General features: G+C 51.1%; 10 protein-coding genes across 10 annotated transcripts; 3 read left to right on the top strand and 7 right to left on the bottom strand.

Annotated features, from left to right (window-relative positions):
* Nucleotides 1-110: 110 nt before the first annotated feature.
* DACRYDRAFT_73027 (glycyl-tRNA synthetase) lies at nucleotides 111-2557 on the top strand. The gene is made up of 6 exons (XM_040775988.1): nucleotides 111-310; nucleotides 357-1635; nucleotides 1684-1772; nucleotides 1826-2029; nucleotides 2079-2201; nucleotides 2248-2557. The coding sequence occupies exons 1-6, from the start codon at nucleotides 190-192 to the stop codon at nucleotides 2415-2417; spliced, it is 1986 nt and encodes a 661-aa protein (XP_040623479.1). The 5' UTR covers nucleotides 111-189; the 3' UTR covers nucleotides 2418-2557.
* On the bottom strand, nucleotides 2503-4402 carry DACRYDRAFT_112620 (cytochrome P450; the record flags this gene model as incomplete). The annotated part of the gene is made up of 10 exons (XM_040769453.1): nucleotides 2503-2557; nucleotides 2606-2863; nucleotides 2912-2970; nucleotides 3021-3043; nucleotides 3093-3279; nucleotides 3330-3348; nucleotides 3395-3489; nucleotides 3544-3952; nucleotides 4005-4057; nucleotides 4103-4402. 10 exons carry the CDS (start codon nucleotides 4400-4402, stop codon nucleotides 2503-2505), a joined length of 1458 nt encoding a protein of 485 aa, XP_040623478.1.
* Nucleotides 4403-5438: 1036 nt separating this feature from the next.
* DACRYDRAFT_112619 (cytochrome P450) lies at nucleotides 5439-7339 on the bottom strand (the record flags this gene model as incomplete). The annotated part of the gene is made up of 10 exons (XM_040769452.1): nucleotides 5439-5493; nucleotides 5542-5799; nucleotides 5848-5906; nucleotides 5957-5979; nucleotides 6029-6164; nucleotides 6266-6284; nucleotides 6331-6425; nucleotides 6480-6888; nucleotides 6940-6992; nucleotides 7043-7339. The coding sequence occupies 10 exons, from the start codon at nucleotides 7337-7339 to the stop codon at nucleotides 5439-5441; spliced, it is 1404 nt and encodes a 467-aa protein (XP_040623477.1).
* Nucleotides 7340-7617: 278 nt separating this feature from the next.
* On the bottom strand, nucleotides 7618-9624 carry DACRYDRAFT_120009 (uncharacterized protein; the record flags this gene model as incomplete). Its single annotated transcript, XM_040770913.1, has 7 exons — nucleotides 7618-7653; nucleotides 7736-8409; nucleotides 8461-8692; nucleotides 8744-8984; nucleotides 9034-9166; nucleotides 9220-9392; nucleotides 9448-9624. The coding sequence occupies 6 exons, from the start codon at nucleotides 9622-9624 to the stop codon at nucleotides 7974-7976; spliced, it is 1392 nt and encodes a 463-aa protein (XP_040623476.1). The 3' UTR covers nucleotides 7618-7653; nucleotides 7736-7973.
* Nucleotides 9625-10124: 500 nt separating this feature from the next.
* Nucleotides 10125-10642, top strand: DACRYDRAFT_60227 (monothiol glutaredoxin; the record flags this gene model as incomplete). The annotated part of the gene is made up of 4 exons (XM_040775621.1): nucleotides 10125-10166; nucleotides 10215-10390; nucleotides 10441-10511; nucleotides 10563-10642. Coding segments are annotated over 4 exons (369 nt in total), but the record flags the coding sequence as incomplete, so codon positions are not given.
* A 47-nt stretch (nucleotides 10643-10689) lies between these two features.
* Nucleotides 10690-11175, bottom strand: DACRYDRAFT_60266 (zf-DNL-domain-containing protein; the record flags this gene model as incomplete). Its single annotated transcript, XM_040775622.1, has 2 exons — nucleotides 10690-10873; nucleotides 10925-11175. 2 exons carry the CDS (start codon nucleotides 11173-11175, stop codon nucleotides 10690-10692), a joined length of 435 nt encoding a protein of 144 aa, XP_040623474.1.
* A 195-nt stretch (nucleotides 11176-11370) lies between these two features.
* DACRYDRAFT_102839 (uncharacterized protein) lies at nucleotides 11371-12978 on the bottom strand (the record flags this gene model as incomplete). The annotated part of the gene is made up of 1 exon (XM_040767676.1): nucleotides 11371-12978. Exon 1 carries the CDS (start codon nucleotides 12895-12897, stop codon nucleotides 11371-11373), a length of 1527 nt encoding a protein of 508 aa, XP_040623473.1. The 5' UTR covers nucleotides 12898-12978.
* A 288-nt stretch (nucleotides 12979-13266) lies between these two features.
* Nucleotides 13267-14954, bottom strand: DACRYDRAFT_25603 (uncharacterized protein). Its single transcript, XM_040774238.1, has 8 exons — nucleotides 14695-14954; nucleotides 14442-14646; nucleotides 14327-14387; nucleotides 14187-14265; nucleotides 14063-14139; nucleotides 13783-14010; nucleotides 13709-13723; nucleotides 13267-13652 (listed from the first exon to the last, which is right to left on the bottom strand). The coding sequence occupies exons 1-8, from the start codon at nucleotides 14762-14764 to the stop codon at nucleotides 13368-13370; spliced, it is 1020 nt and encodes a 339-aa protein (XP_040623472.1). The 5' UTR covers nucleotides 14765-14954; the 3' UTR covers nucleotides 13267-13367.
* Nucleotides 14955-16208: 1254 nt separating this feature from the next.
* DACRYDRAFT_25602 (uncharacterized protein) lies at nucleotides 16209-17384 on the top strand. Its single transcript, XM_040774237.1, has one exon. The coding sequence runs from the start codon at nucleotides 16518-16520 to the stop codon at nucleotides 17265-17267; it is 750 nt and encodes a 249-aa protein (XP_040623471.1). The 5' UTR covers nucleotides 16209-16517; the 3' UTR covers nucleotides 17268-17384.
* On the bottom strand, nucleotides 17336-19870 carry DACRYDRAFT_97556 (amidase; the record flags this gene model as incomplete). Its single annotated transcript, XM_040777466.1, has 15 exons — nucleotides 17336-17415; nucleotides 17578-17662; nucleotides 17712-17785; nucleotides 17834-17929; nucleotides 17968-18079; nucleotides 18128-18268; nucleotides 18319-18344; nucleotides 18418-18440; nucleotides 18491-18816; nucleotides 18864-19045; nucleotides 19093-19142; nucleotides 19196-19286; nucleotides 19340-19407; nucleotides 19460-19526; nucleotides 19771-19870. The coding sequence occupies 15 exons, from the start codon at nucleotides 19868-19870 to the stop codon at nucleotides 17336-17338; spliced, it is 1521 nt and encodes a 506-aa protein (XP_040623470.1).
* Between the last annotated feature and the right edge of the window lie 142 nt (nucleotides 19871-20012).

Raw genomic sequence — 20012 nt, 5'->3', positions numbered from 1 at the left:
CCGGAGATGATGTTTGGTTGACTCTCGGCTCCGGGATGGTGGCGCCCGAGTCATGAAATTTCGAAGAGACGCACAAGAGAAAGTGCAGCTCAAACATAAAAGTGCATGAGAGTCCTCTCTCTCGCACATCTTCCACCAGCTGTACATCGTCTTATCCAACCTACTAGACAAAGGGGCTGCTTTATTAGGATGGCTACTTCTGTTCCTACCACGAGCGTCAAGAAAGATGCGCATCCGTTCAATAGGGAAACACTAGAGGGCTTGCTTGCAAAACGCTTCTTCTACACGCGCGCGTTCGAGATATATGGCGGTAAGCGTAAGAGGCAGGCTGCTGTGGTAGGTGCTGATTTGAACAGGTGTCGCTGGGTTGTACGACTATGGCCCGCCTGGATCTGCCCTTCAAGCGAATATCATCGAGTTCTGGCGCAAGCACTTTATCATCGAGGAAGAGATGCTCGAGCTAGACACGACGATCATGACAGTCTCCGATGTGCTCAAGACTTCCGGCCACGTGGACAAGTTCACGGACTGGATGGTCAAGGACGTCAAGACTGGTGACGTCCTCCGCGCGGACCACCTCGTAGAGGGAGTACTCGAAGCTCGCCTGAAGGGGGACAAGGAGGCTCGTGGGCTGAAGGCGCAAGTCGCTCCTGTAACGGACGCGGATAAGAAGAAGAAACCCAAGAAGAACATGAAGAGCGTTGCTGTTCAGCTCCCAGACGACGTCGTAGCGCTGTATGAGAGCACCCTGGCGCAGATCGACAACTACACCGGGGCTCAGCTGGGTGAGCTCATCCGCACCCAATCTATCCTCAACCCCGACACGGGAAACGAAGTTGGCGAGCCAGTCGAGTTCAACCTCATGTTCGAATCGTCTATCGGTCCTACCGGGCAGATCAAGGGCTACCTCCGGCCCGAAACTGCCCAGGGCCACTTTGTCAACTTTTCCCGTTTGCTGGAGTTCAACTACGGTCGCGTGCCATTCGCTTCTGCTCAGATTGGGAGGAGCTTCAGGAACGAGATCTCCCCTCGGGCCGGGCTGCTTCGAGTTCGCGAGTTCACGATGGCTGAGATTGAGCACTTTGTCGACCCGCTTGATAAGCGCCATGCGAGGTTCGACGAGGCCAAAGACATCGTTGTCGGTTTCCTGCCCAAGGGTGTGCAGGAAAGTGGGCGCACAGAGATCATCAAGATGACGATCGGTGAGGCAGTCGCTCAGAAGATCGTGGACAACGAAACGCTAGGCTACTTCCTCGGCCGTATCTACCTCTTCCTCACTCGTATCGGTATCAACCCCGCCCGTCTCCGTTTCCGCCAGCACATGAAGAACGAAATGGCGCACTACGCCGCAGACTGCTGGGATGCCGAGATCCACACGAGCTACGGGTGGATCGAGTGTGTTGGGTGTGCGGACCGGTCCGCATATGACCTCTCCGTGCACTCGAAGAAGACCGGCCAGAAACTCGTCGTCAGGCAGGCTCTGCCAGATCCGATCATCGTCGAGCGGTGGACGGCGGAGATTGAGAAGAAATTGTTTGGTCCGAGGTTCAAGAAGGACGCAAAGGCCGTTGAGGACGCCATTATGGCGCTAGATGAGCCACGTCTTGTCCTTTTGAACGGGGAGTTGGTGAAGGGGTGCGTATCTTCCCAACACTGTTTGACAGCATCCTGAAATATGACCAGCCCGACCAAGTTGAAGCTCGATGACGGTCGCGAGTTTGAGATCACGTCCGACCTTTTGACTATCCAGAAGAAGACGTTTAAGGAGACCGGTGCGTAGTGAAAGTCTCCTCATGAATTCCTGCTAAGTTGTCTGTCTGTCTAGTGCGCGAATTCACGCCGAACGTCATCGAGCCCTCATTCGGCCTTGGCCGGATCCTCTACTCCCTTCTCGAACACGTCTTCTGGTGCAGAGAATCCGACGAGGCCCGCGGTGTCCTCTCTCTTCCCTCCGTCGTTGCCCCTATCAAGGCTCTGATCGTGCCGATCAGCTCCAATGAGGTGTTCACGCCTTTCATCCGTCAGATTTGTAAGGTGTCTTCGCTGTAGTGTCCTTCATGTTCTGACGCACGATACAGCTGCTCAATTAAGAAAGGCTGGTGTGGCCTGCCGCGTGGACGACTCCAGCGCGTCGATCGGCAAGCGGTATTCTCGTAACGACGAGCTTGGCACGCCTTTCGGCATCACAGTCGACTTTGCCAGTATGTGACTCTCCCCTCTGATGAGTCTGTATTGATCGCACCACAGCCGTGCAAAATGGCACTCTCACCCTTCGTGAGCGTGACACAACCGATCAGCGTATCGGTAAGACTGAGGAAGTCATCTCGCTCGTCATTGATCTTGTTGATGGGAGAATCGATTGGGCGCAGGCATGTGAGAAGTTACCCGCGTACACGGGTGTGCAGGATGTAGAATAGATGGAGGAACACAATACGCATTTAATACATCTGACCAATCCAAGTTGCACCTATCCGTTTGAAAACAACGGGAAAAGAATGTATCTCACTTGGGAATCTCTCGTTGAGGTGTCATGACGAACTGGAATGGCTTAGGATGCCTGTAGCGCGGATTAGTGTGACGAACGGTATTAATGGAATGCACTTACAAAAGGATGTTCCCGTCGATATCTTCAGGTGAAGGGGTAATCGTTTTACCGTCTGCATCTGTGGCTTTCTCGAAATGATAGGCCCATAACAAGTTCGATATAGCCAAAAACAACAGATCTCGAGCGAAATTTCTACCAGGGCAGATTCGACGACCGAAACCGAATACAGGAGGGTCTGGAGCAGGAGGGTCCGCTAAGAATCTTTCTGGCCTAAAGACGTCATAGTCCGGGTAAACCGCTGGATCTCGGCACATGTTCCTGTATTTGTCAGTCCACAATAATTCAGGACCACGTGAACTGTTTCACCATTGATTGTAAAAGATATACGTGCCCTTCTGGACGCGATATCCCTTGTATTCGAAGTCCTGGACATGACAGGTCAGTGTCAGGCGGTTTCTTGTTGATAGGACCTAACCTCTGAGGCCATGTGTGGGAGGGCTGGTGAATACTGCTCAGCTCTGTTCTGCTACAGTATCTTATGACTTACCAGCCGGAAGCACAGGTCTCCATCGAAGAACTTCTTTCATGACTGCCATGACATACGGCATCTTGATCCTGTGTTCAAACGTCGGAGGACTGTCTCCTGCAACCGCGCGGACTTCGTCTTGCGCCCGTTGATATGCTTCAGGAAACAGAACCATCGCCATGATGAACCAATGTAGAGAATAAGGCGTCTATCCCACAGTCAGACACGTTTTCCAATAATACTACAAGAATTTCGTACAGTCTCGACGCCTGCACCACTATGAAACACATGAGCGAATGTCACAAGGATAGCGTACAACTTACTAGAGAGCAAAGGATGTCCATGCGATCTCCGCGTCCGAAATTCCCTCTGTCCTGTCTCGCATACGCATGCAGCTGGCCACGAATCCCGAATCACTCTGGTACTAGTCAGAGAGTGCAACAAACTGGTGCCGAGAAGCAGTGCTCTGTACCTGTCCGGTGAGCCCAGGCTGAGCCATCTCCTTTAACAACTTATCGTGCTCATTGAAGTATCGGGTTCCAAACTGCTTCCACGGACTGATGCTTTCCGGCAGAATGCCAAGCACGGGAAACAAGTTAATGATGAACGTGGCCGGGGACATTGCATCTCCAAGCACTTCTAGCATTTCCCATACTTTGTGAATGTTCTGTTTGACGTTTGCTCCGCCTGACCCAGGGCCATACATAGCTTCGTAGGTCAAGGCTCCACTGAACTGCATGAGCTCATCTGGAATTTTCAATGGATCGATGTTGGAGAGCTGTCTAAGTAACTTCGCTGTCGCAAGCTCATAGACACCGCGGTACTGTTCAAGTGCGCGAACGTTGAAGTTTTCATGGGCCAAGCGCCGGCATCGTCGCCAGCTGTTTATGTAGGGTGAACAAAACAAGTGGCACGTACAGGCACAGTTCTTACCGATCACCATAGTTATCCAGTGAGAAAGCCATATGTCGCAGCATATAGATAGCCTGTTTTCGTGTGAGAATGACAACATACAGATTGGGAGATCAGACCATTGGAAGTGCTGGTCTGTCGGCTGTCTGCAAGCTCATCTTGTCCAGGATATCGACAGCAATGTCAGTGCGGGTGATGACCAGGAACTTCTGGCCGACAGCGGAAAGCATGAACCAACCATCGTAGAGCTTGCTCCATTCATCGAACTTGCGGAAGACGAACTTTGACGGCAGTTCGAGGGCAGAGCCGAGGAGCGGTAGTCCGCGAGGTCCAGGGGGGGAGGACACGGCCGGACGCCGGAGAATGAGCAGCAGGCAGGCAAACAACCCGGCGGCAAGGTAAAGAGAGTTCAACTCCATAGTCTAACTGTGTATTCTGGAGGGGACATTCTGGTGCGCAGCTATGTATGTTGCCTTTAAGTAGTTTCTGGGCCGGCATGAATGCGGTCGCGGTATCGGCCAGTCCAAATTGGTGGCAGTAAGTACTTCACGCCAGCACAGCACCGTCAATTGCACTTACACATGCTTACACGGGAGAAGAATGATCGAGCTTCCCCGAAACGCCCAAGTCTGGTGAATTCGTAGAATGAATTAATGCTATCCAGCCCTGACAAGCGTAACATGTGACAGGTGCTTAAAATTGAAGAATCCTGGCAACCCTTTGAATTGCATCGTGTGAAGGGGCACAAATTTATTTAGGCAAGGGAAATTCCTGGCACCTAGCCGAAATTCGATCGTTTAGCTGTGCAGAAGTACACGAGCCCTGAACCCTTACGTGATGCCAAGGGAAAATGGACGGGATCAAAGCAACACGTTTCCATAGCGTTTCCTCAATCAGGGTTTTGGTACCCATCCAATCAGAACTAGAAGCAACAGCTTTCTTGGCTTCTTCACTGTACGTTTCTATAATGCGCTGCACTGCGGACTGAGAGAGGAAGGACGAGGCACGCCACGTCAAGCAGATTGATGGAGTAGGTTGTTGCAATAGGAGGGGAGCGTCTGCATGCACCCGCATAAGCTGGGCAATTCCTACGTCCATAACGTAGGGACGGGCGAAAAAGCGCCTATGCTCACTCATGCAACTGATCAGTGCATCGACAAGGGTGTGACGGTTGTTGATGACATTTTTAATTCAAGGTAGGATCAGGATTGCGTAGCGGTTGGTGCGTCAATGGCAACGGTGAAGACCTGTAGCGCTGTGCCGTTCCAGGTCGTCGTGATCGAGGGGAGTGAGCCGAGGCATCTGAGTTCCGAAGGAATTTTGGCAGTTGTCCAGGTTGGTGGTGAAGGAACCGTTCACGCAAGGGTGTAGATTGGAGGAGGGAACACGAATTGCGCACTGAATACATGTGACATAGTCAAGCCCATCCAAAAACAACGTGAGATAAATGTGTGGTCACTGGGGAATCTCTCGTCGAGGCGTCATGATGAACTGGAACGGCTTAGGATGCCTACCGCGCAAATTAGTGTAACAAACGGTATCAAAGTGATGCACTTACAAAAGGATGTTCCCGTCGATATCTTCAGGTGAAGGGGTAATCGTTTTACCGTCTGCATCTGTGGCTTTCTCGAAATGATAGGCCCATAACAAGTTCGATATAGCCAAAAACAACAGATCTCGAGCGAAATTTCTACCAGGGCAGATTCGACGACCGAAACCGAATACAGGAGGGTCTGGAGCAGGAGGGTCCGCTAAGAATCTTTCTGGCCTAAAGACGTCATAGTCCGGGTAAACCGCTGGATCTCGGCACATGTTCCTGTATTTGTCAGTCCACGATAATTCAGGACCATGTGAACTGTTTCACCATTGATTATAAAAGATATATGTCCCTTTCTCGATGCGATATCCATTGTAATGGAAGTCCTGAACATGACAGGTCAGAATCAAGCAGTCCCTCCTTTGTGGAAACGGACTTGGGACGCCGTGTGAGGAAGAGCTGGTGAATACTACTCAGCTCTGTTCTGCTGCAGTATCTTATGACTCACCAGCCGGAAGTACGGGTCTCCATCGAAGAACTTCTTTCATGACTGCCATAACATACGGCATCTTGCTCCGATGTTCAAACGTGGGGGGACTGTCTCCTGCAACCGTGCGGACTTCATCTTGCGCCCCGTTGATATGCTTCAGGAAACAGAACCATCGCCATGATGAACCAATGTGGAGAATAAGGCGTCTATCCCACAGTCAGACACGTTTTCCAATATACTACAAGGATTTCGTACAGTCTCGACGCCTGCACCGCTATGAAACACATGAGCGAATGTCATAAGGACAGGGTGCGACTTACTAGAGAGCAAAGGATGTCCATGCGATCTCCGCGTCCGAAATTCCCTCTGTCCTGTCACGCATACGCATGCAGCTGGCCACGAATCCCGAATCACTCTGGTACTAGTCAGAGAGTGCAACAAACTGGTGCCGAGAAGCAGTGCTCTGTACCTGTCCGGTGAGCCCAGGCTGAGCCATCTCCATCAAGAACCTGTCGTGTTCATTGAAATACCGAGTTCCGTACTGCTTCCACGGGCTGATGCGTTCCGGCAGCATTCCAAGTGCGGGAATCAGGTTGATGATGAACTTAGCAGGAGACATGGCATCTCCAAGTGTCTCGGCCATTTCCCACACTTTGCGAATGTTCTGTTTAACGTTTTCTCCGCCTGATTCGGGACCATACATAGCTTCGTAGGTCAAGGTTCCGCTGAACTGCAGTAGTTCCTCTGGAACTTTCAATGGATCGATGTTGGAAAGTTGCCGAAGTAGCTTGGCTGTTCCAAGCTCATAGATACCGTGGTACTGGTCAAGCGCACGGATGTTGAAGTTTTCATGGGCCAACCGTCGGCATCGCCGCCACCTAGTTATGACGGTTAAAGCGATCAATGATGCGAACAGCCGCAATTCTCACCGATCACCATAGTTCTCGAGAGTAAATGCTATATGTCGGGCCATATAGATAGCCTAGGTCTTCCTTAAGTCGAGGAGCAATATAGATCAGGAGAGTGGCAGACCATTGGAACTGTTGGTCTATCAGCTGTCTGCGTGCCCATCTTTTCCAAGATATCGACAGCGATGTCGTAGTTGGTGATGACCAGAAACTTTTGACCGATTGCGGAAAACACAAACCAACCATCGTACAGCTTGCTCCATTCATTGAATTTGCGAAAGGGGAACTTTGACGGGAGCTCTAGGGCTGAGCCAAGCAGCGGTACGCCGCGAGGTCCGGGTGGAGACGCATCGGCCCGACGTCGGAGAATGAGCAGGCACGCGATCAACCCCGCAGCAATAAAAAACAAGTTCAACGGCATAGGTTTGTCTGGAGTTTCAGAATAGACGTCAGCTGTGGAGACTGGTCGTCTATAAGTAGTTGTAGCGTCAGCATATGCGTGCCGCACCGGTCAGTTCAAATCACTCACTGCAAGGGTGTCCCCAACTGCCCAGCTTGCTAATCGGCTTACACAAAAATGCATGGTCCAGTCGGGCTTCTCTATTTCGACCACCATGCCCGAGTCGCAGGCCCTGAGAGTCTATCAATATGAGAGGCGATACATTAATTGAATGGAAGAACGTGCGCCTGACAACCTACAATCACTGTCTCACCGGGTGAAGGTGGGGGAGCAAACTGCTGGGGCAAGAGAACACGAAGAAACGAAAGTCAACATTCTGTGAGGCGGCGCGCAGAATGAGATGGCAGGGATACTCGCCTCGAGCGGATCCTTTCGAAAGTTACTTGCCCACAGACGCACCGAACTGGGCAGTGCATCAACAACAATAAAACACGCCATTTCTATTGTTGACGGGCGATGGTGGCCAGGCAATATTCGGTGAAGAGGTGGCGCGTCACAGATGTTGCAGGTAGTCTGATCGAGCTGAATGAAGAAAGAGCTCTCCATTGCAATAAGTTACAAGACAGAGAAGTAGAAGTTGGTGGTAAGAAATCGCTCATGCATCCCACTGCACAAGGACAAGCTCCTCAGCCCATAACTCGCTAGACGGCGTACGATCCACGTTCTGACAGCAATCGGCCAGACAGCTGAAGATCATGATGGTACCCCATTCCATGCCATCGGAGCCGCCCTTTAACAGCGCGTCGAGCTCGGCTTGTCGTTCTTCCAGGGTCGGTCTCTTCTTGCTGCTGGAGGATTCGGCTGGTCGCAACAGATTTATGAGATTCGGCATAACTTGACATTCGAAGACCCTCGGACCGCCGCATCGTGGACAAGGTTCTATTGCAGAAGGCTCGTACGCGTGCTTGGTTGGCGCTAGAGGAGCATTGACTGCAAAAGCTGTGCCAGGAGAAATCGCCTGAATTGGGAATAATTGTCGATAAACTGCATCGCGAGACGAGAACGACAGCGGCGTGCCCGACAACTCATATCTAAAAGACAATTAATTAGTAAGTTCCGCATGAAGTGGTACAGCAACCGACCTAAGGACTTGTTCAGCCTCTTCCTGAACCCGGGCGACAAAGCTTTCGAATGTATTGTCGACCTTCTGCATGACTTCATAAAGTTCTTTGCCCCATGTTGCACCTCCAGCACCATCCGTTGGCCGCGCCTCACTGAAAGCTTGTTTAGAAACTGAGATACTGGGCTTGGGGGCTATATATTCATCCACAGTTGAGATATAAAAGGCGCGATACGCAGGCTGGGATAACCAAGCTACGAGGTGCATTCAGCCAGGAAGCAACGCCGAGCGGAGACGGGACTCACCGGGATCTGGCTGGCCTTCGGCACAGGCGGGTGGTGCCGTAGCGCCCGTAACCGAGGATTGGTTGTCCTCACTCTTTTCTTCATCATCATCATCGTCATCTTCATTGACATCATCCGTCCAGGCTTCAGATTCTGGTTGACTATCGCGAGTGGAGGAGTCTTCTGGAGAAGCAGCTGTGCCAAACAAGATGTCCCCCAATCCACCGGTGCCAGACACGTGCTCGGAAACTGTGGTGGGGCTCTGGTAAACAGTGAGCGAAGCGCTCAAGGTTATTGGGAGGTATACATACGGAAAAGGGATTCGCTATCGCATTAGGTTTGGGTTTATCGACAGTAGTGCCGGATGAGGCCTGTCGTGCTTGCTGTCGTTCCAGTTGGCGAGCATATTTTGAATTGTAGCGTAATGATCGATATGCACGCACGCTGACGGCGCATTGGTAATGAAAACGAAGTGTGGAGCAACAGGACTTACCTACCTGCCGCTCTTTCTTTGACATCCTGCCCGGGAACAAGCCCACACGTATAGCACCCGGTCATTGGACGACCCCTCGAACGGACAGAATACGCTGACAAGCATGTTCATGGGGTTGTTGCATTGTTTGCACAGGGTTACTTCTGGGGAAGGGTAGTGGCTTAAACCCAAAAAAGGCTGTATTATTTTCTAAGCTAAGGTGGTTGGTGGGACTGACGGGGAGAGCACATACAGGATGCCCACCGGCGCGAGACACTGTGGGGTCTGCGTCGTCGTATGCGGAATTGAGGGGTCCGTCGGGCACACCCAACAGCACGGACGTGGGTACCTCTCCTCGCTGCTCGTTTTCAGCCTCCGAATCGGAGTCGGACCAGTCTTCGTCGGATGACATCGCAATATCTTGGGTCATTGTAAGCGTGTGCTCAAAACGTGATTCGAGAATGAGAGATCAGAAAAGCATGAATGGTATTTGAAAAGAGTCTCGTCAAACGTCCGCACAGTCGATGACCGACCGTGCGTGTGCGACGTCGGACTCGTCATCTAAGGTGTTCATCCGGAAAGAGAGAGATAAAATGCTGAATAAATGCATACCTGGTTGAGGGAGATGGAGGTGAGAGAGACAGAGCAAAAAGTTGAGTGCATGTTTTTTTTTCCACTGACAGGCAATGGTGGCGTGTGACGCGTCCAGCAAAGCGCGCTGACTAAGGGTCCACTCTTTGTTAGTATTTCAATTGGCGACCCTGCGTCCATTGAACACGTTGTGAGCCTTTTCACAATAATGTCTTTTCGGACAGCAGCACGCATTGCAGTGCGTATGTTGGAAATGAATTAGTTGTGATGCTGATATTCATCTAGTTGGCACCACGCCGAACTTTGGCGTCCACCTTCCTTGCAAACCCTTCCTTCTGCCGTCGTTTCCTGTCAGAGGACCATAGGAAGGCAATCGACGATGTAGGTATCCGCTTTTTGACCAGAGATTGATCTCTGATTCGTGAGCAGGCTGTTCACAAGTATCCACTTGTCTTGTTCATGAAGGGTACTCTAGATCAGCCGCAGTGCGGGTTCTCCCGTGCAGTGTGCCAGATACTCGACGTCCAGGGTGTTCCCCAGGAGAAGATTAAGAGTTTCAACGTGCTGCAGGATGAGGATTTGAGAAATGGCATAAAGGAGTACTCGTGCGTCCAATCTTTCCGTACCCCAGTTGTGTCCTAAGACTATATTGCAGCGAATGGCCAACCATTCCTCAGCTGTACGTGGATGGTGAATTCGTTGGCGGTTGTGACATTGTGCTCAGCAGTAAGCCCGACACGTTCTGCTTGCATGAAGCATACACTAACCTTCAACTAGTGCATCAAAATGGTGAACTTGAGGAACTGCTTGCTAAGCATGGTCTCGTCCCACCGCTGCCAGAGCCAGTGAAGGAGTGAAAGGGGCGCAAATGTATCATGTAGATTTAGAATATGGATACAATGCATCATGAGCTCTTCGTCTCACCTCCATCCTCTGCCTGTGTTCCATTGAACTCGAATGTTCCCTTCTCCACAATCTGTCCACGAGTGACAGGTACGCCCTTTGCAGCCATGATCTCTTCCAATGTCTTATTCTTGCCTCCTTCGGTCCCGTCCTTGAACCAACCCAGATGGTCTGCTATCAAATGTCTAAAATCTGTGGTTAGTCCACACACCACATGAAATCTAATGCATACATACCGGTTATGACAACCTGGACATTCAACCAATACAACACCATGCTCATATGACCTTTTGGAGAAGACGTGGGACGACCTGTGTCCATCACAGCCGGGCGCCGTGCATGTGAAGGTCAGCGATAGTTTCGGTTCGTCTGGATTTGTTTGATAGAATCGTATAGGGTTAGGGCGGTAATAACGGCATACGGGTGGTCGGGGTATGGGCCGCGCTTTGGTTTGTAATAGCACTTTTGCTGTGCGCAGGGCGTGCATGATTGTTACACAGAGAGAAGTACCTAGGCGCCCATCGTGTGCGACGCGCGATCATTCCACTGCAGTGCTCGACACTGAGCCACACGCTCAACCTCGTGTAGCCACGGTGATGTACACATATGGATTATATAGAATGAAGTTATGATAGTACATCGTGATTAATAAGAAAGTGAATTCATGTGAGTGTTTAGGGCATCATACCGCCGTGGGCGGCTGCACTTGAAGGTCGGGCGTTGCCACACTTGCACCGACATCGGTCGTAACGTGCAAATCACCAGGCCGCGACTGAGTGATATGAAGCTCCTCTTGAACAAGGTCATCCACAGTCAATTCTTGTAATATTTGCGTCAGTTGAGGTGGCAACACCAGGTCTTTCTCTGGAACGGGAGGTGCGGTGGGAGTCGTGAAAATATTGAAGCCTTTGAATAAGGGTTGTCGTGGTGGTAAGGGCGGAATTGGAGATGAGGACCGCGGTATTGTTTGTGAATTTACCGGGGCCTCAACGTGCTGCGAGCTGGATATGCTGTCTCTCACAGATGCATCCAAGGTCACCACAGATGAAGTATCTCCTTGCAGCGATGGATCTGGAGATGCTGGCTTCATAACAGGCGATGCGGTACTTCGCCACAGCCTGAGACCCCACCCGGACGCGGACTTTTTCTCTGCGGACGGCGACGGCTTCAGAAGAGATTCTGCATCTTCGTTTAATTCGTCCGTTGGCAATGGGGGTAGACTTAGGCCCTTCAGTGGCTCGATTTGTTCGGGGTTCGGTAACTCCTTGGACTCGGGATCGAGGCCCATCATCTCCCGTAGTGCACGGAGGACGATGTCGCTCGCCTCCTTCGCCTCTTTTGTTTGAGATAGTTCGCGTCGTACAGTTTTCAGTTCTGCTCGCAGAGAAGCGAGTTCTTCTTCCGAAATCAAGACGGGCGGGGACAGGGATGGTAAGATCGACGATGGAGGTGACAGCCCACCCGTCTTTGGGATAGAGGATGTAGGTGGGTCGCTAGGAGTTTGTACAAGGAAAGGAGGGAATGACGAGTAATCAGATGCATCAGGCGTTATGCCAGGATCGGAGAGGGAGGATACGCGGCGATGACCCATGAAAGTGGGGCTGCGAGGCGTAGACGACGTAGAGATTACGGAAGCCCGCTTCGAGAATGTTGAAAAGCCTGGGGTTCGGGAAGTCCCGGTGGTACTCGCAGACGATAGATCGAGTTGTAATGGTTGGAATTGACTGACGCGTCGACTTTCTCTCTCCGACTGCAATCTCATAACGCCTCGTCTTGACTCTTCCACCTTGGATCGCAGCATCGTGATTGACTCGGCATCATCCGTTGCCTTCTCCCTCGCAGCACCCAACTCCAGTGTTATTGTTGAGACCCTTTGCCTCTCTAATTCCAACATTTCCATGACTTGACTGAGCTGTGAATGCAGCTCACTTTGAACGACGTGTGCTTTCCCCAATGCTCTCTCCAATTCGTCTCGTTCATCTGTGAGTTCGGCGAGCGCAGTGCGTTGTTGGATCACTATGCTTGCGAGTACATCTGGATCTAGGACTGTTGGTACAACCGGTTTGGTGTTTGGGACCTCCCCCTGATCTTCATCCTCTGCATCGAGCTGACGCTCCAACTCGAGGGCATGCTCGATCGAGAAGCGCCGATCATCGGGGTCGTGCTTCGCCTCCCCGTCAAATGGAATCGGCAAGGGTGGAGTTAACATTTGACAGGGTGGTGCGTGCACGTCGATTCGAAACTCCCGTTGGAGAGTACGTCGAGATTATGAGAACGGATTGATGAGGGTAGGATGGGAAGCTGTGGTGGGTGCCTGGGGCGCTGCCGCCTGAGGGTCCACGTTCGCACCGTGAAATTAATAACATGTCACTTGCCTGATTGACGCAGTGTTCCTATGAATACACTGACCTCCTCTAGAATGTCAATTCATATCTTCCCCGCTTCTCTCGGCCTCAAAGTTTAAGCTGACAACACAGTATTGCCCTCCACAAACCTTCACCCTTGGTTCTTTGTTACCACGCAACAGCAATCACATGCACCACCAAACTAATACACTCCTCTAATTTCCTCTCTCGCGAGCAATCTTAATATTTGCAAATGAATAAAAGTCCTCAGACTCTCCGAGGCTACAGCGAACGAAACAAAAAAAGAAAGTTCAGACGCCACAGACAGTACTATCTAGAACGCGTTGGACCCGTGCATCTGCTCATAGGACATGTTCTGCGATTTGTCGAAGACGTCCACATCCGTTTCAGATCCTTCCTTCCCACCGCGTTCGATGTCCACATCTTCCTGGTCTACATCCACTGTGCGTGCCACATTGATGTTAATCTTGCGCATGGGGTAGCGTGCACTTGTGCCTCCGATTGTGGCACGGCCAATTTCCTGCGTTGGTGCCTGCTGGGACCCGCTCTTGCTGAGCCCCAGACCAACGCGGACAATGATGAGGCAAAAGGTGCATCCCTACGGAACTTGTCTCAGAAATGAAAGCGCAGTGGAGAAGAGGATAGACAGCTTACGATGTTGGGGACAAGCTAAATGACACGACATTAGTCAACTCAGCATTTGCATCAGGGGAAAAGAAAACGCTTACGATGTCAAGACAGATGTACTGGGCGAAACTTCCAGACGCATAGGTTGCCAGGAGGCAAAGCAAATTGGCACTGTAAAGGGCACCTGATTCCAGGATAACGGCGATCACTGGCCACAGGCTGTTGCTTCCCAAATGCCCCGCACCCAAGTTGACCCTCCAGATGCGCCACACAATCAGGAGGGTGGTCAGCACGTTTTGTGCTAAGGAAATACTGAAGAATGAAGTAGCCTGATACCGTGACCGTCATCAGTATAAGTGTATGATATAAGAACCCACATACCCATGCAGCGATGCCGCTAGCGAAGAGTCCAGACCCTTTGAGAGAGGCGATAGCAACTTCGATTCCAATACCCGATGCTGCGCAGCATAAGACAAGTCTCAGACCGAAATGGAAAACAACGTACTCAAGCTGCCTGCCAGAAGTAGCATAGGCAGTATGCAGATCCAAATATTCCTTGACCACACCATGTATAAGCGGTAGATCTGCAAAGAATATACTTTAAGAACCTTCAAGTTCATCTTGGGAAACTACGACGATACTTACAAAGAGAGAATCGGCCACGGCAGTGAGCGCGATATACACTCCAGTGCGGAAAACTTCCTTCCTAGTAAGATCATGAGGTACGGCGTTACATGCACCAGAAAAAACGGCACATTACCATTGAGTCAAGTCTCCCAGATAAGCCGTGGGGTTTGCCTCATGAAACAAAGCATCCATGATCCTCGACCAACTGACAGCAAAATTGATGGTTATGAAGACAAACATGGTGCATGCTGTAGCCAAAAATGCCACGTTGGTTGTGGTTGTCTTCTTCTTTTGAGTTAGGACATAGCATGTTGCCCCGAAAAGCACCAAGAACATGCCTAGTAGAAAAGATAAGCTGAAGTTGTACTCTACACCTTGATACTCACCATATACGATTGCTTGGCAGATAACACTAACAAGAATGGCAACCTCAAGTGGTAGCGCAACAGCTGACATGTGAAAAGTCTCTCGAGAGAAAGGGGGAACTGACGAAAGGAGGGAGATATTCCGGGGGGTTGTCCACTGTCCGAAATGCGGTAACTCGCCCCTCATATACGGAAACACGGCAACAGCGGGCGAAAAAACGGGAGTGCAGAGAAGCACGAAAATGTGGGCTGAGAACCATGATAGTGCTGGTCATCCCAGCAACAGACCGTGAGAGCAAGTTCGGTCTCAGATCCTGGCATGACCCGTTGATATGTGAACTTTTGGACATGATCTTCCAGAAGTATGCAATAAGCAAGCAATATGGATATGAAAAAAGCTTTTTTTTGGTATTGTGGGGAGGCGATCAACTGTGGTGCGGTCACCGAAGACAAGAAGCACGGAGCGCACATGGCCTAACGGAAGATGGGACCCTCATCGATTGCCCGCGGTATGGCGCAGGGTTACGTGTGGGCACCCTGTTGATTGTATTGGTTTTTGAATTGCAGCTGCCGTGGACTTGTGCTCACCATTGAGTCTGCACGCCTTTACCCCAAGCTGTATGTAATGTGTTAGGGTAAGGAGGCTAGCACCCTCAGTTGAGTCACCAGTGAAAGGGTCAACATCCTTGTTGGCAACCGCAAAAATTAACTGTCATTGATATCAGTCAAGAGAAAGAGCACATTCTGCTGACCTTGCCACAATAATGAGCGTTAGAAATTTGGCCCCGGGTACCCAGTCGGGTACCGGGGCTGCACAGCAACAGGAAGGTTCTCCGGAAGTTTTCCGAAGCTGATGGAGAAGAAGGGGTGTATTTGGCGCGGCGGTATGAATGGAGGCTCGGACGCAGCATGGATCGTTAGACGACTCCAGGGGATTCGGAGAACTGAGGGGCGTTGATCCAGATAGAGGTGTTAGCAATGTTCGATTGAAGAAGTTGTTGGAAACAGAACACCTCGCGAAGTCCAATGTCATTGCGACAGGTGCTTAAAAGCGATGTACTCGGATCTTTCAGGTAAATTACCGGTCGTTAATGATCGATACGCCGCAACGACAGTTCTTGCGAAGCAGTTCGACAACACACACGACATGACCACGGTTTCTACGATAGAACGCGGCGCCCTGGCCCCAAACCTTGGAGCGAATGCATGAGACTCTGGTTGGTACAGGAACGGGTGTGCCACAGACTGCGCATGGAGAAGGGGAGTCAAAATTTGGCAAGTGCAATGAAGAGAAAAGATATTAATGTAAGAAGTTGATTGAAGAGGTACGGCCATCGTGGATGGTTAGCTCCCGAGCACGTGCTGCCCTGTGCTTGGCGGAGAGAGGGCGCCGAGTGGCTGTGAAGCGGGAGTAGTTAGTAATATCGAGATTGAAGCACGCGACCCTGTAGTACATCAATGCAGTGCAAATGAACGTATATATAAGTCCGGTGAATATTAATTGCAATTGGTCACTCCGACCGGAAAGCGCCGCCTTCTACAGTATAGTTGCCCCGACTTGCACTGCAGATATACCCGTTGCTGAATAGGTTGCTGATCAAGGTATTGCTGCAGCTGCTGCGACTCCCGCTTTGAGCCAGTGCTTCAAGTGTTTCATCCCATGTTTCCACATCCAAACCTGGGTTGCCAGTCAGGTATGCGGTGCGCCCATTCTGAAACTGGGTACATATATCCACTCGCATGAAGCGCACAACGTCCATCACCTTCTCTCATCTCATCCCTCGTCTGCTGGTCAGACAAGTACCCCTAATTTTGAAGACACACATCCCTCCCAAACCCACGACATGATGCCCATTCCTCGTTCTCCGCTGGCGACCTCCGCTACCAAACTGTCGTCCCCTCGATTCACCCGGACAATTTCGACGGTTCGACCTAGCGTTCTGCAGCTCAGGTCACCTTCCGATCCCGCGATCAAGACTTACTACGGTCACCTGCCTTCTATTCTTTCTCCCACACTGCTCAGCCCTCCACTTGCTTCTCCTCCCTCTCCAGCCTTCGCACTTGAGGTTCGGTCTCCCCGACTCGGGAGACACCCCGATATCTATTCTTTATCGCCACACACACCTTCGATTGCTTCTCTATTGTCGCCAGCAAGGTCCTGCTTGAAGGGCGACTCAACAAGGAACATTCCGGACATTGACTTAACAGCTGTTCCCGCATCGCCAGAGAGGACAGTCACACAAGCCACTTTCCAGGCGGCAGAGATGGAGCGCCGCGAACAACGCCCCCAAATAAAACTTCAGACGGAGGGTTTCTTGCAAGCGCCTTTCATGTCACCCACCACACCGCGCAGCGGACGCACCCCCCGAAGCACTCGCACACCAAAACACGTGGCCATTAGCCCAATCGTTTTGGTGGCAAACGAACCCAGCCCACCGAATCCGATGTCGGCTTTGACTCGCAAACTAGAAAAGCTGCAAGTACACCGGATGGAGGCGGATGAGGAGGCAGCAGGAGACAAGTACACACTGGGGATGAGGAGAGGGACGCCGGTTACCACGCCGTGTGTGGAGCGCTTCGAGGATGCATTCTGAGCAAGTTTGGTAGTCGCATTTCGACGCTGTGGAAACCGCAGTAGCTATCTATTCAAACAACACATTCTCTACCGTAGTTTAACGTTACGTCTACTTCGTATTGATTTACGGTTCAACAATGGGCTCTTACATGACAGTGACAAGTTGTCTGCAAATTAAGTCAGTAGCTCGGTGATCCATCTGGGATTCACGTACACGTTTGGTCGGATATAAGGGAGGCTTTCTTGGCGATGCTGCAAGGATGTGTCAGCCGGACGCCGAAACCAGGGAACCCACAAAGTGCTTGCATTTGTGGCCGCCTCAAACGCACACGCAAACTTGATGATGGTCGCCTCGTCAAACCTTCTACTGTAGAACGACAGTCCAAATGGCATGTTCGGAGCCAAGGACACGAGCTAGGAAGAGTATCAGCACATGAACCCAGTCTTACAGAATTTTACTCACGGTGTTCCTAGAATTCCAGGTCACGTTCGTCGTGGGCGGATAGTATCCAAGGGGAACGCTGATGATTGGGTAGCCTGTTAGAAGCTGTAAGGTACTGCGCCCCTTTGATAACAACATAATACCAGCAATTGAAGCATACCCTGGAGACTGCGAGCTGGGGATAATCAACGCGTCGAGCCCATTTTGTTCCAGGGCACCGAGAATGGCTATCTTGATGCCTGAGTGATGCAGAATGACATGTCAATAATGTACTCACTAGCGTTAGATCCATAGTAATACTGAGCTTCCAGACCCGTGTAATACGCCGAATCCCCGATCTTAATTGTGAGGTTCGCGTCCTGCTGCCAAGTGACGACATTGCGGTCAGGCTTTAACCAAGTCAGCAATTATCCGGTGCATCAACTCGTTTGACAAACATAATCTTCTGCTGGGTAATTCATGGTGAAATTGATCAAATCGTTGATGTTATGGATATTGGTGGGGTTGTAGGTCAGTCCATTGAAGTAGTTAGCGATGTCCGCAACGAAGTCGGCGCCGACCACAGGATCGGTAGAGTACTGTATGCGGGTCAGTTACTAATGTTCCAACGCAAAGTATGCGAACGTACTCCGGCACCGCTGAAGTTCCTGTAACCTGCAATATAACATCAGAGCACGTCCGGAAACCGGCTGGCTGCACCTCAGCCCCACACGACACCTGAACTCACCTGCTAGATCTGGAAAGTCGGCCCTGGACGCACATTTAGCGCTGCATCTATGGAAATGCTGCTTGAAACGTACGAATCCGTGATGATTGCACCCAGTCTTCTGAGGACAGCGATGGACGCGTTGAACGCTGCAATCTCAGGGCCGTTAGTCGCTGACGTGCTGATGGCATTGCGTGGGATGCCAATCCTGGCACCTTTGAGTCCATGAGGAGTACATCCAGCGGCGTAGTCCGGGATGTGAGAGAATGGAATGGCAGACGTGTAATTGTCGTACGAATCAACACCTGCAATGACGGACAAGATGTAAGCCGCATCTTTCATCGTCCTAGTCATAGGACCTGGCGTGTCTTGGGTCTGAGAGATAGGTACTATGTTATAGCGACTTGTTAGACCGACAGACTGAAATTGCGTTAGGTCTTGAGATCGCAATTGGAGAAATTGCGCACGGGTTTTATTCCAGTAAGACTGTTCCGATTGGAAGGAGAGATAATGGAGCCAGAAGTTTCTGTTCCAATGGCAGCAGCGGCCAGCCCAATGGAGGACGACACTCCGGAACCGCTACTGGAGCCCGATGGGTCGAGAAGAGGATACCAAGCCGCCGAGGTCTGTCCACCCCGCGACGTCCAGCCTGTCACCATGTGTGAGTGATGTTATGGCTTTTGGTGCCCACCGTACCATTGGTCGAATTGGTGGATCGATAGTTAGCCCACTGAGAAAGATTCGCCCTAGGACGGGGAGAAGCTCAGTGAAGCCCATGCTAGTATTCGACCACACTCACTTGCCAAGGATAATGGCGCCAGCAGCCTTGAGCTTCGCGGCTATGGTAGCGTCGCGGGGTAGCTTACTGCCGAGAAGGGCATAAGAGCCAGCTAGAGCGACAGCTTCAGCACCACGAAGTACGTTCCGGGGCAGATTCAGATACCAGTAGAGTTCATCTTGTCGAAAGTCCCGACATTATCTTTGACGATGATCGGTATTCCATGCAATGGTCTGGAGAACCTATGTTGTCACTCTCAAGCCTGTAATATGGTAGTGGGCGCACCCTCGGACAGTGCCGTTAGCTCTCTCCGCGTCGAGCCCAGCGGCGAGAGTGATGGCATCGGGTTGGTCTCAATGACCGCATGGAGAAGAGGATTCGTTTCTGCAATGCGACCCAAGTATGCCTGATATCTGTTAGATGGGAAATGGTAGTCAGTGCAGTTCTGACGCACCTTGACCAGGTCAACAGCTGTGAATGTGCCATTGCCCATACCCCATTGAAGAGTATCGATATCGGCGAAATAGAGATCTGGAAGCGGCTTTCCTAAGAATGACAGTCAATCAGCTAAGAATGAGTCCAGCTATGTGACAAACCGTTCCTCGGAGAAACTCCATGGGTGGGAACAGAGGCCCCAACTTTGCATGCCAGAGCGAGCAGAGGGAGCAGAAGGGCGGCAAAGTTCAGGACAGCCATAAGATGAACTAAGCGTTGTGTTTAGCACGACCGAAGAACTAATGAATCTCTGGCCGCGATTCATAATGGGCGTGCATGTTCAGCTATATAGCTAGTGGATATCTCATCCACATCAGCCCGCTCGGTTTCCGCCGCCAAAGAG

This window comes from Dacryopinax primogenitus (assembly GCF_000292625.1).
Source record: "Dacryopinax primogenitus strain DJM-731 SS1 chromosome Unknown DACRYscaffold_29, whole genome shotgun sequence".
NCBI lineage: Eukaryota > Fungi > Basidiomycota > Dacrymycetes > Dacrymycetales > Dacrymycetaceae > Dacryopinax > Dacryopinax primogenitus.
Note: the sequence above shows the minus strand (reverse complement) of the source record. Positions and strands in the feature narration are given on the sequence as shown.

What these genes read in the sequence shown, in the direction of transcription:
- DACRYDRAFT_73027 (XM_040775988.1), top strand. Translation starts at nt 190, where the DNA reads ATGGCTACTTCTGTTCCTACCACGAGCGTCAAGAAAGATGCGCATCCG. An exon ending in CGCGTTCGAGATATATGGCG is followed by an intron (nt 311 to 356) that starts GTAAGCGTAAGA and finishes TGATTTGAACAG; the next exon opens with GTGTCGCTGGGTTGTACGAC. An exon ending in AACGGGGAGTTGGTGAAGGG is followed by an intron (nt 1,636 to 1,683) that starts GTGCGTATCTTC and finishes AAATATGACCAG; the next exon opens with CCCGACCAAGTTGAAGCTCG.
- DACRYDRAFT_25602 (XM_040774237.1), top strand. Translation starts at nt 16,518, where the DNA reads ATGATGCCCATTCCTCGTTCTCCGCTGGCGACCTCCGCTACCAAACTG.
- DACRYDRAFT_25603 (XM_040774238.1), bottom strand. Translation starts at nt 14,764, where the DNA reads ATGTCAGCTGTTGCGCTACCACTTGAGGTTGCCATTCTTGTTAGTGTT. An exon ending in CTGGGAGACTTGACTCAATG is followed by an intron (nt 14,388 to 14,441) that starts GTAATGTGCCGT and finishes TGATCTTACTAG; the next exon opens with GAAGGAAGTTTTCCGCACTG. An exon ending in CTAGCGGCATCGCTGCATGG is followed by an intron (nt 14,011 to 14,062) that starts GTATGTGGGTTC and finishes TCACGGTATCAG; the next exon opens with GCTACTTCATTCTTCAGTAT.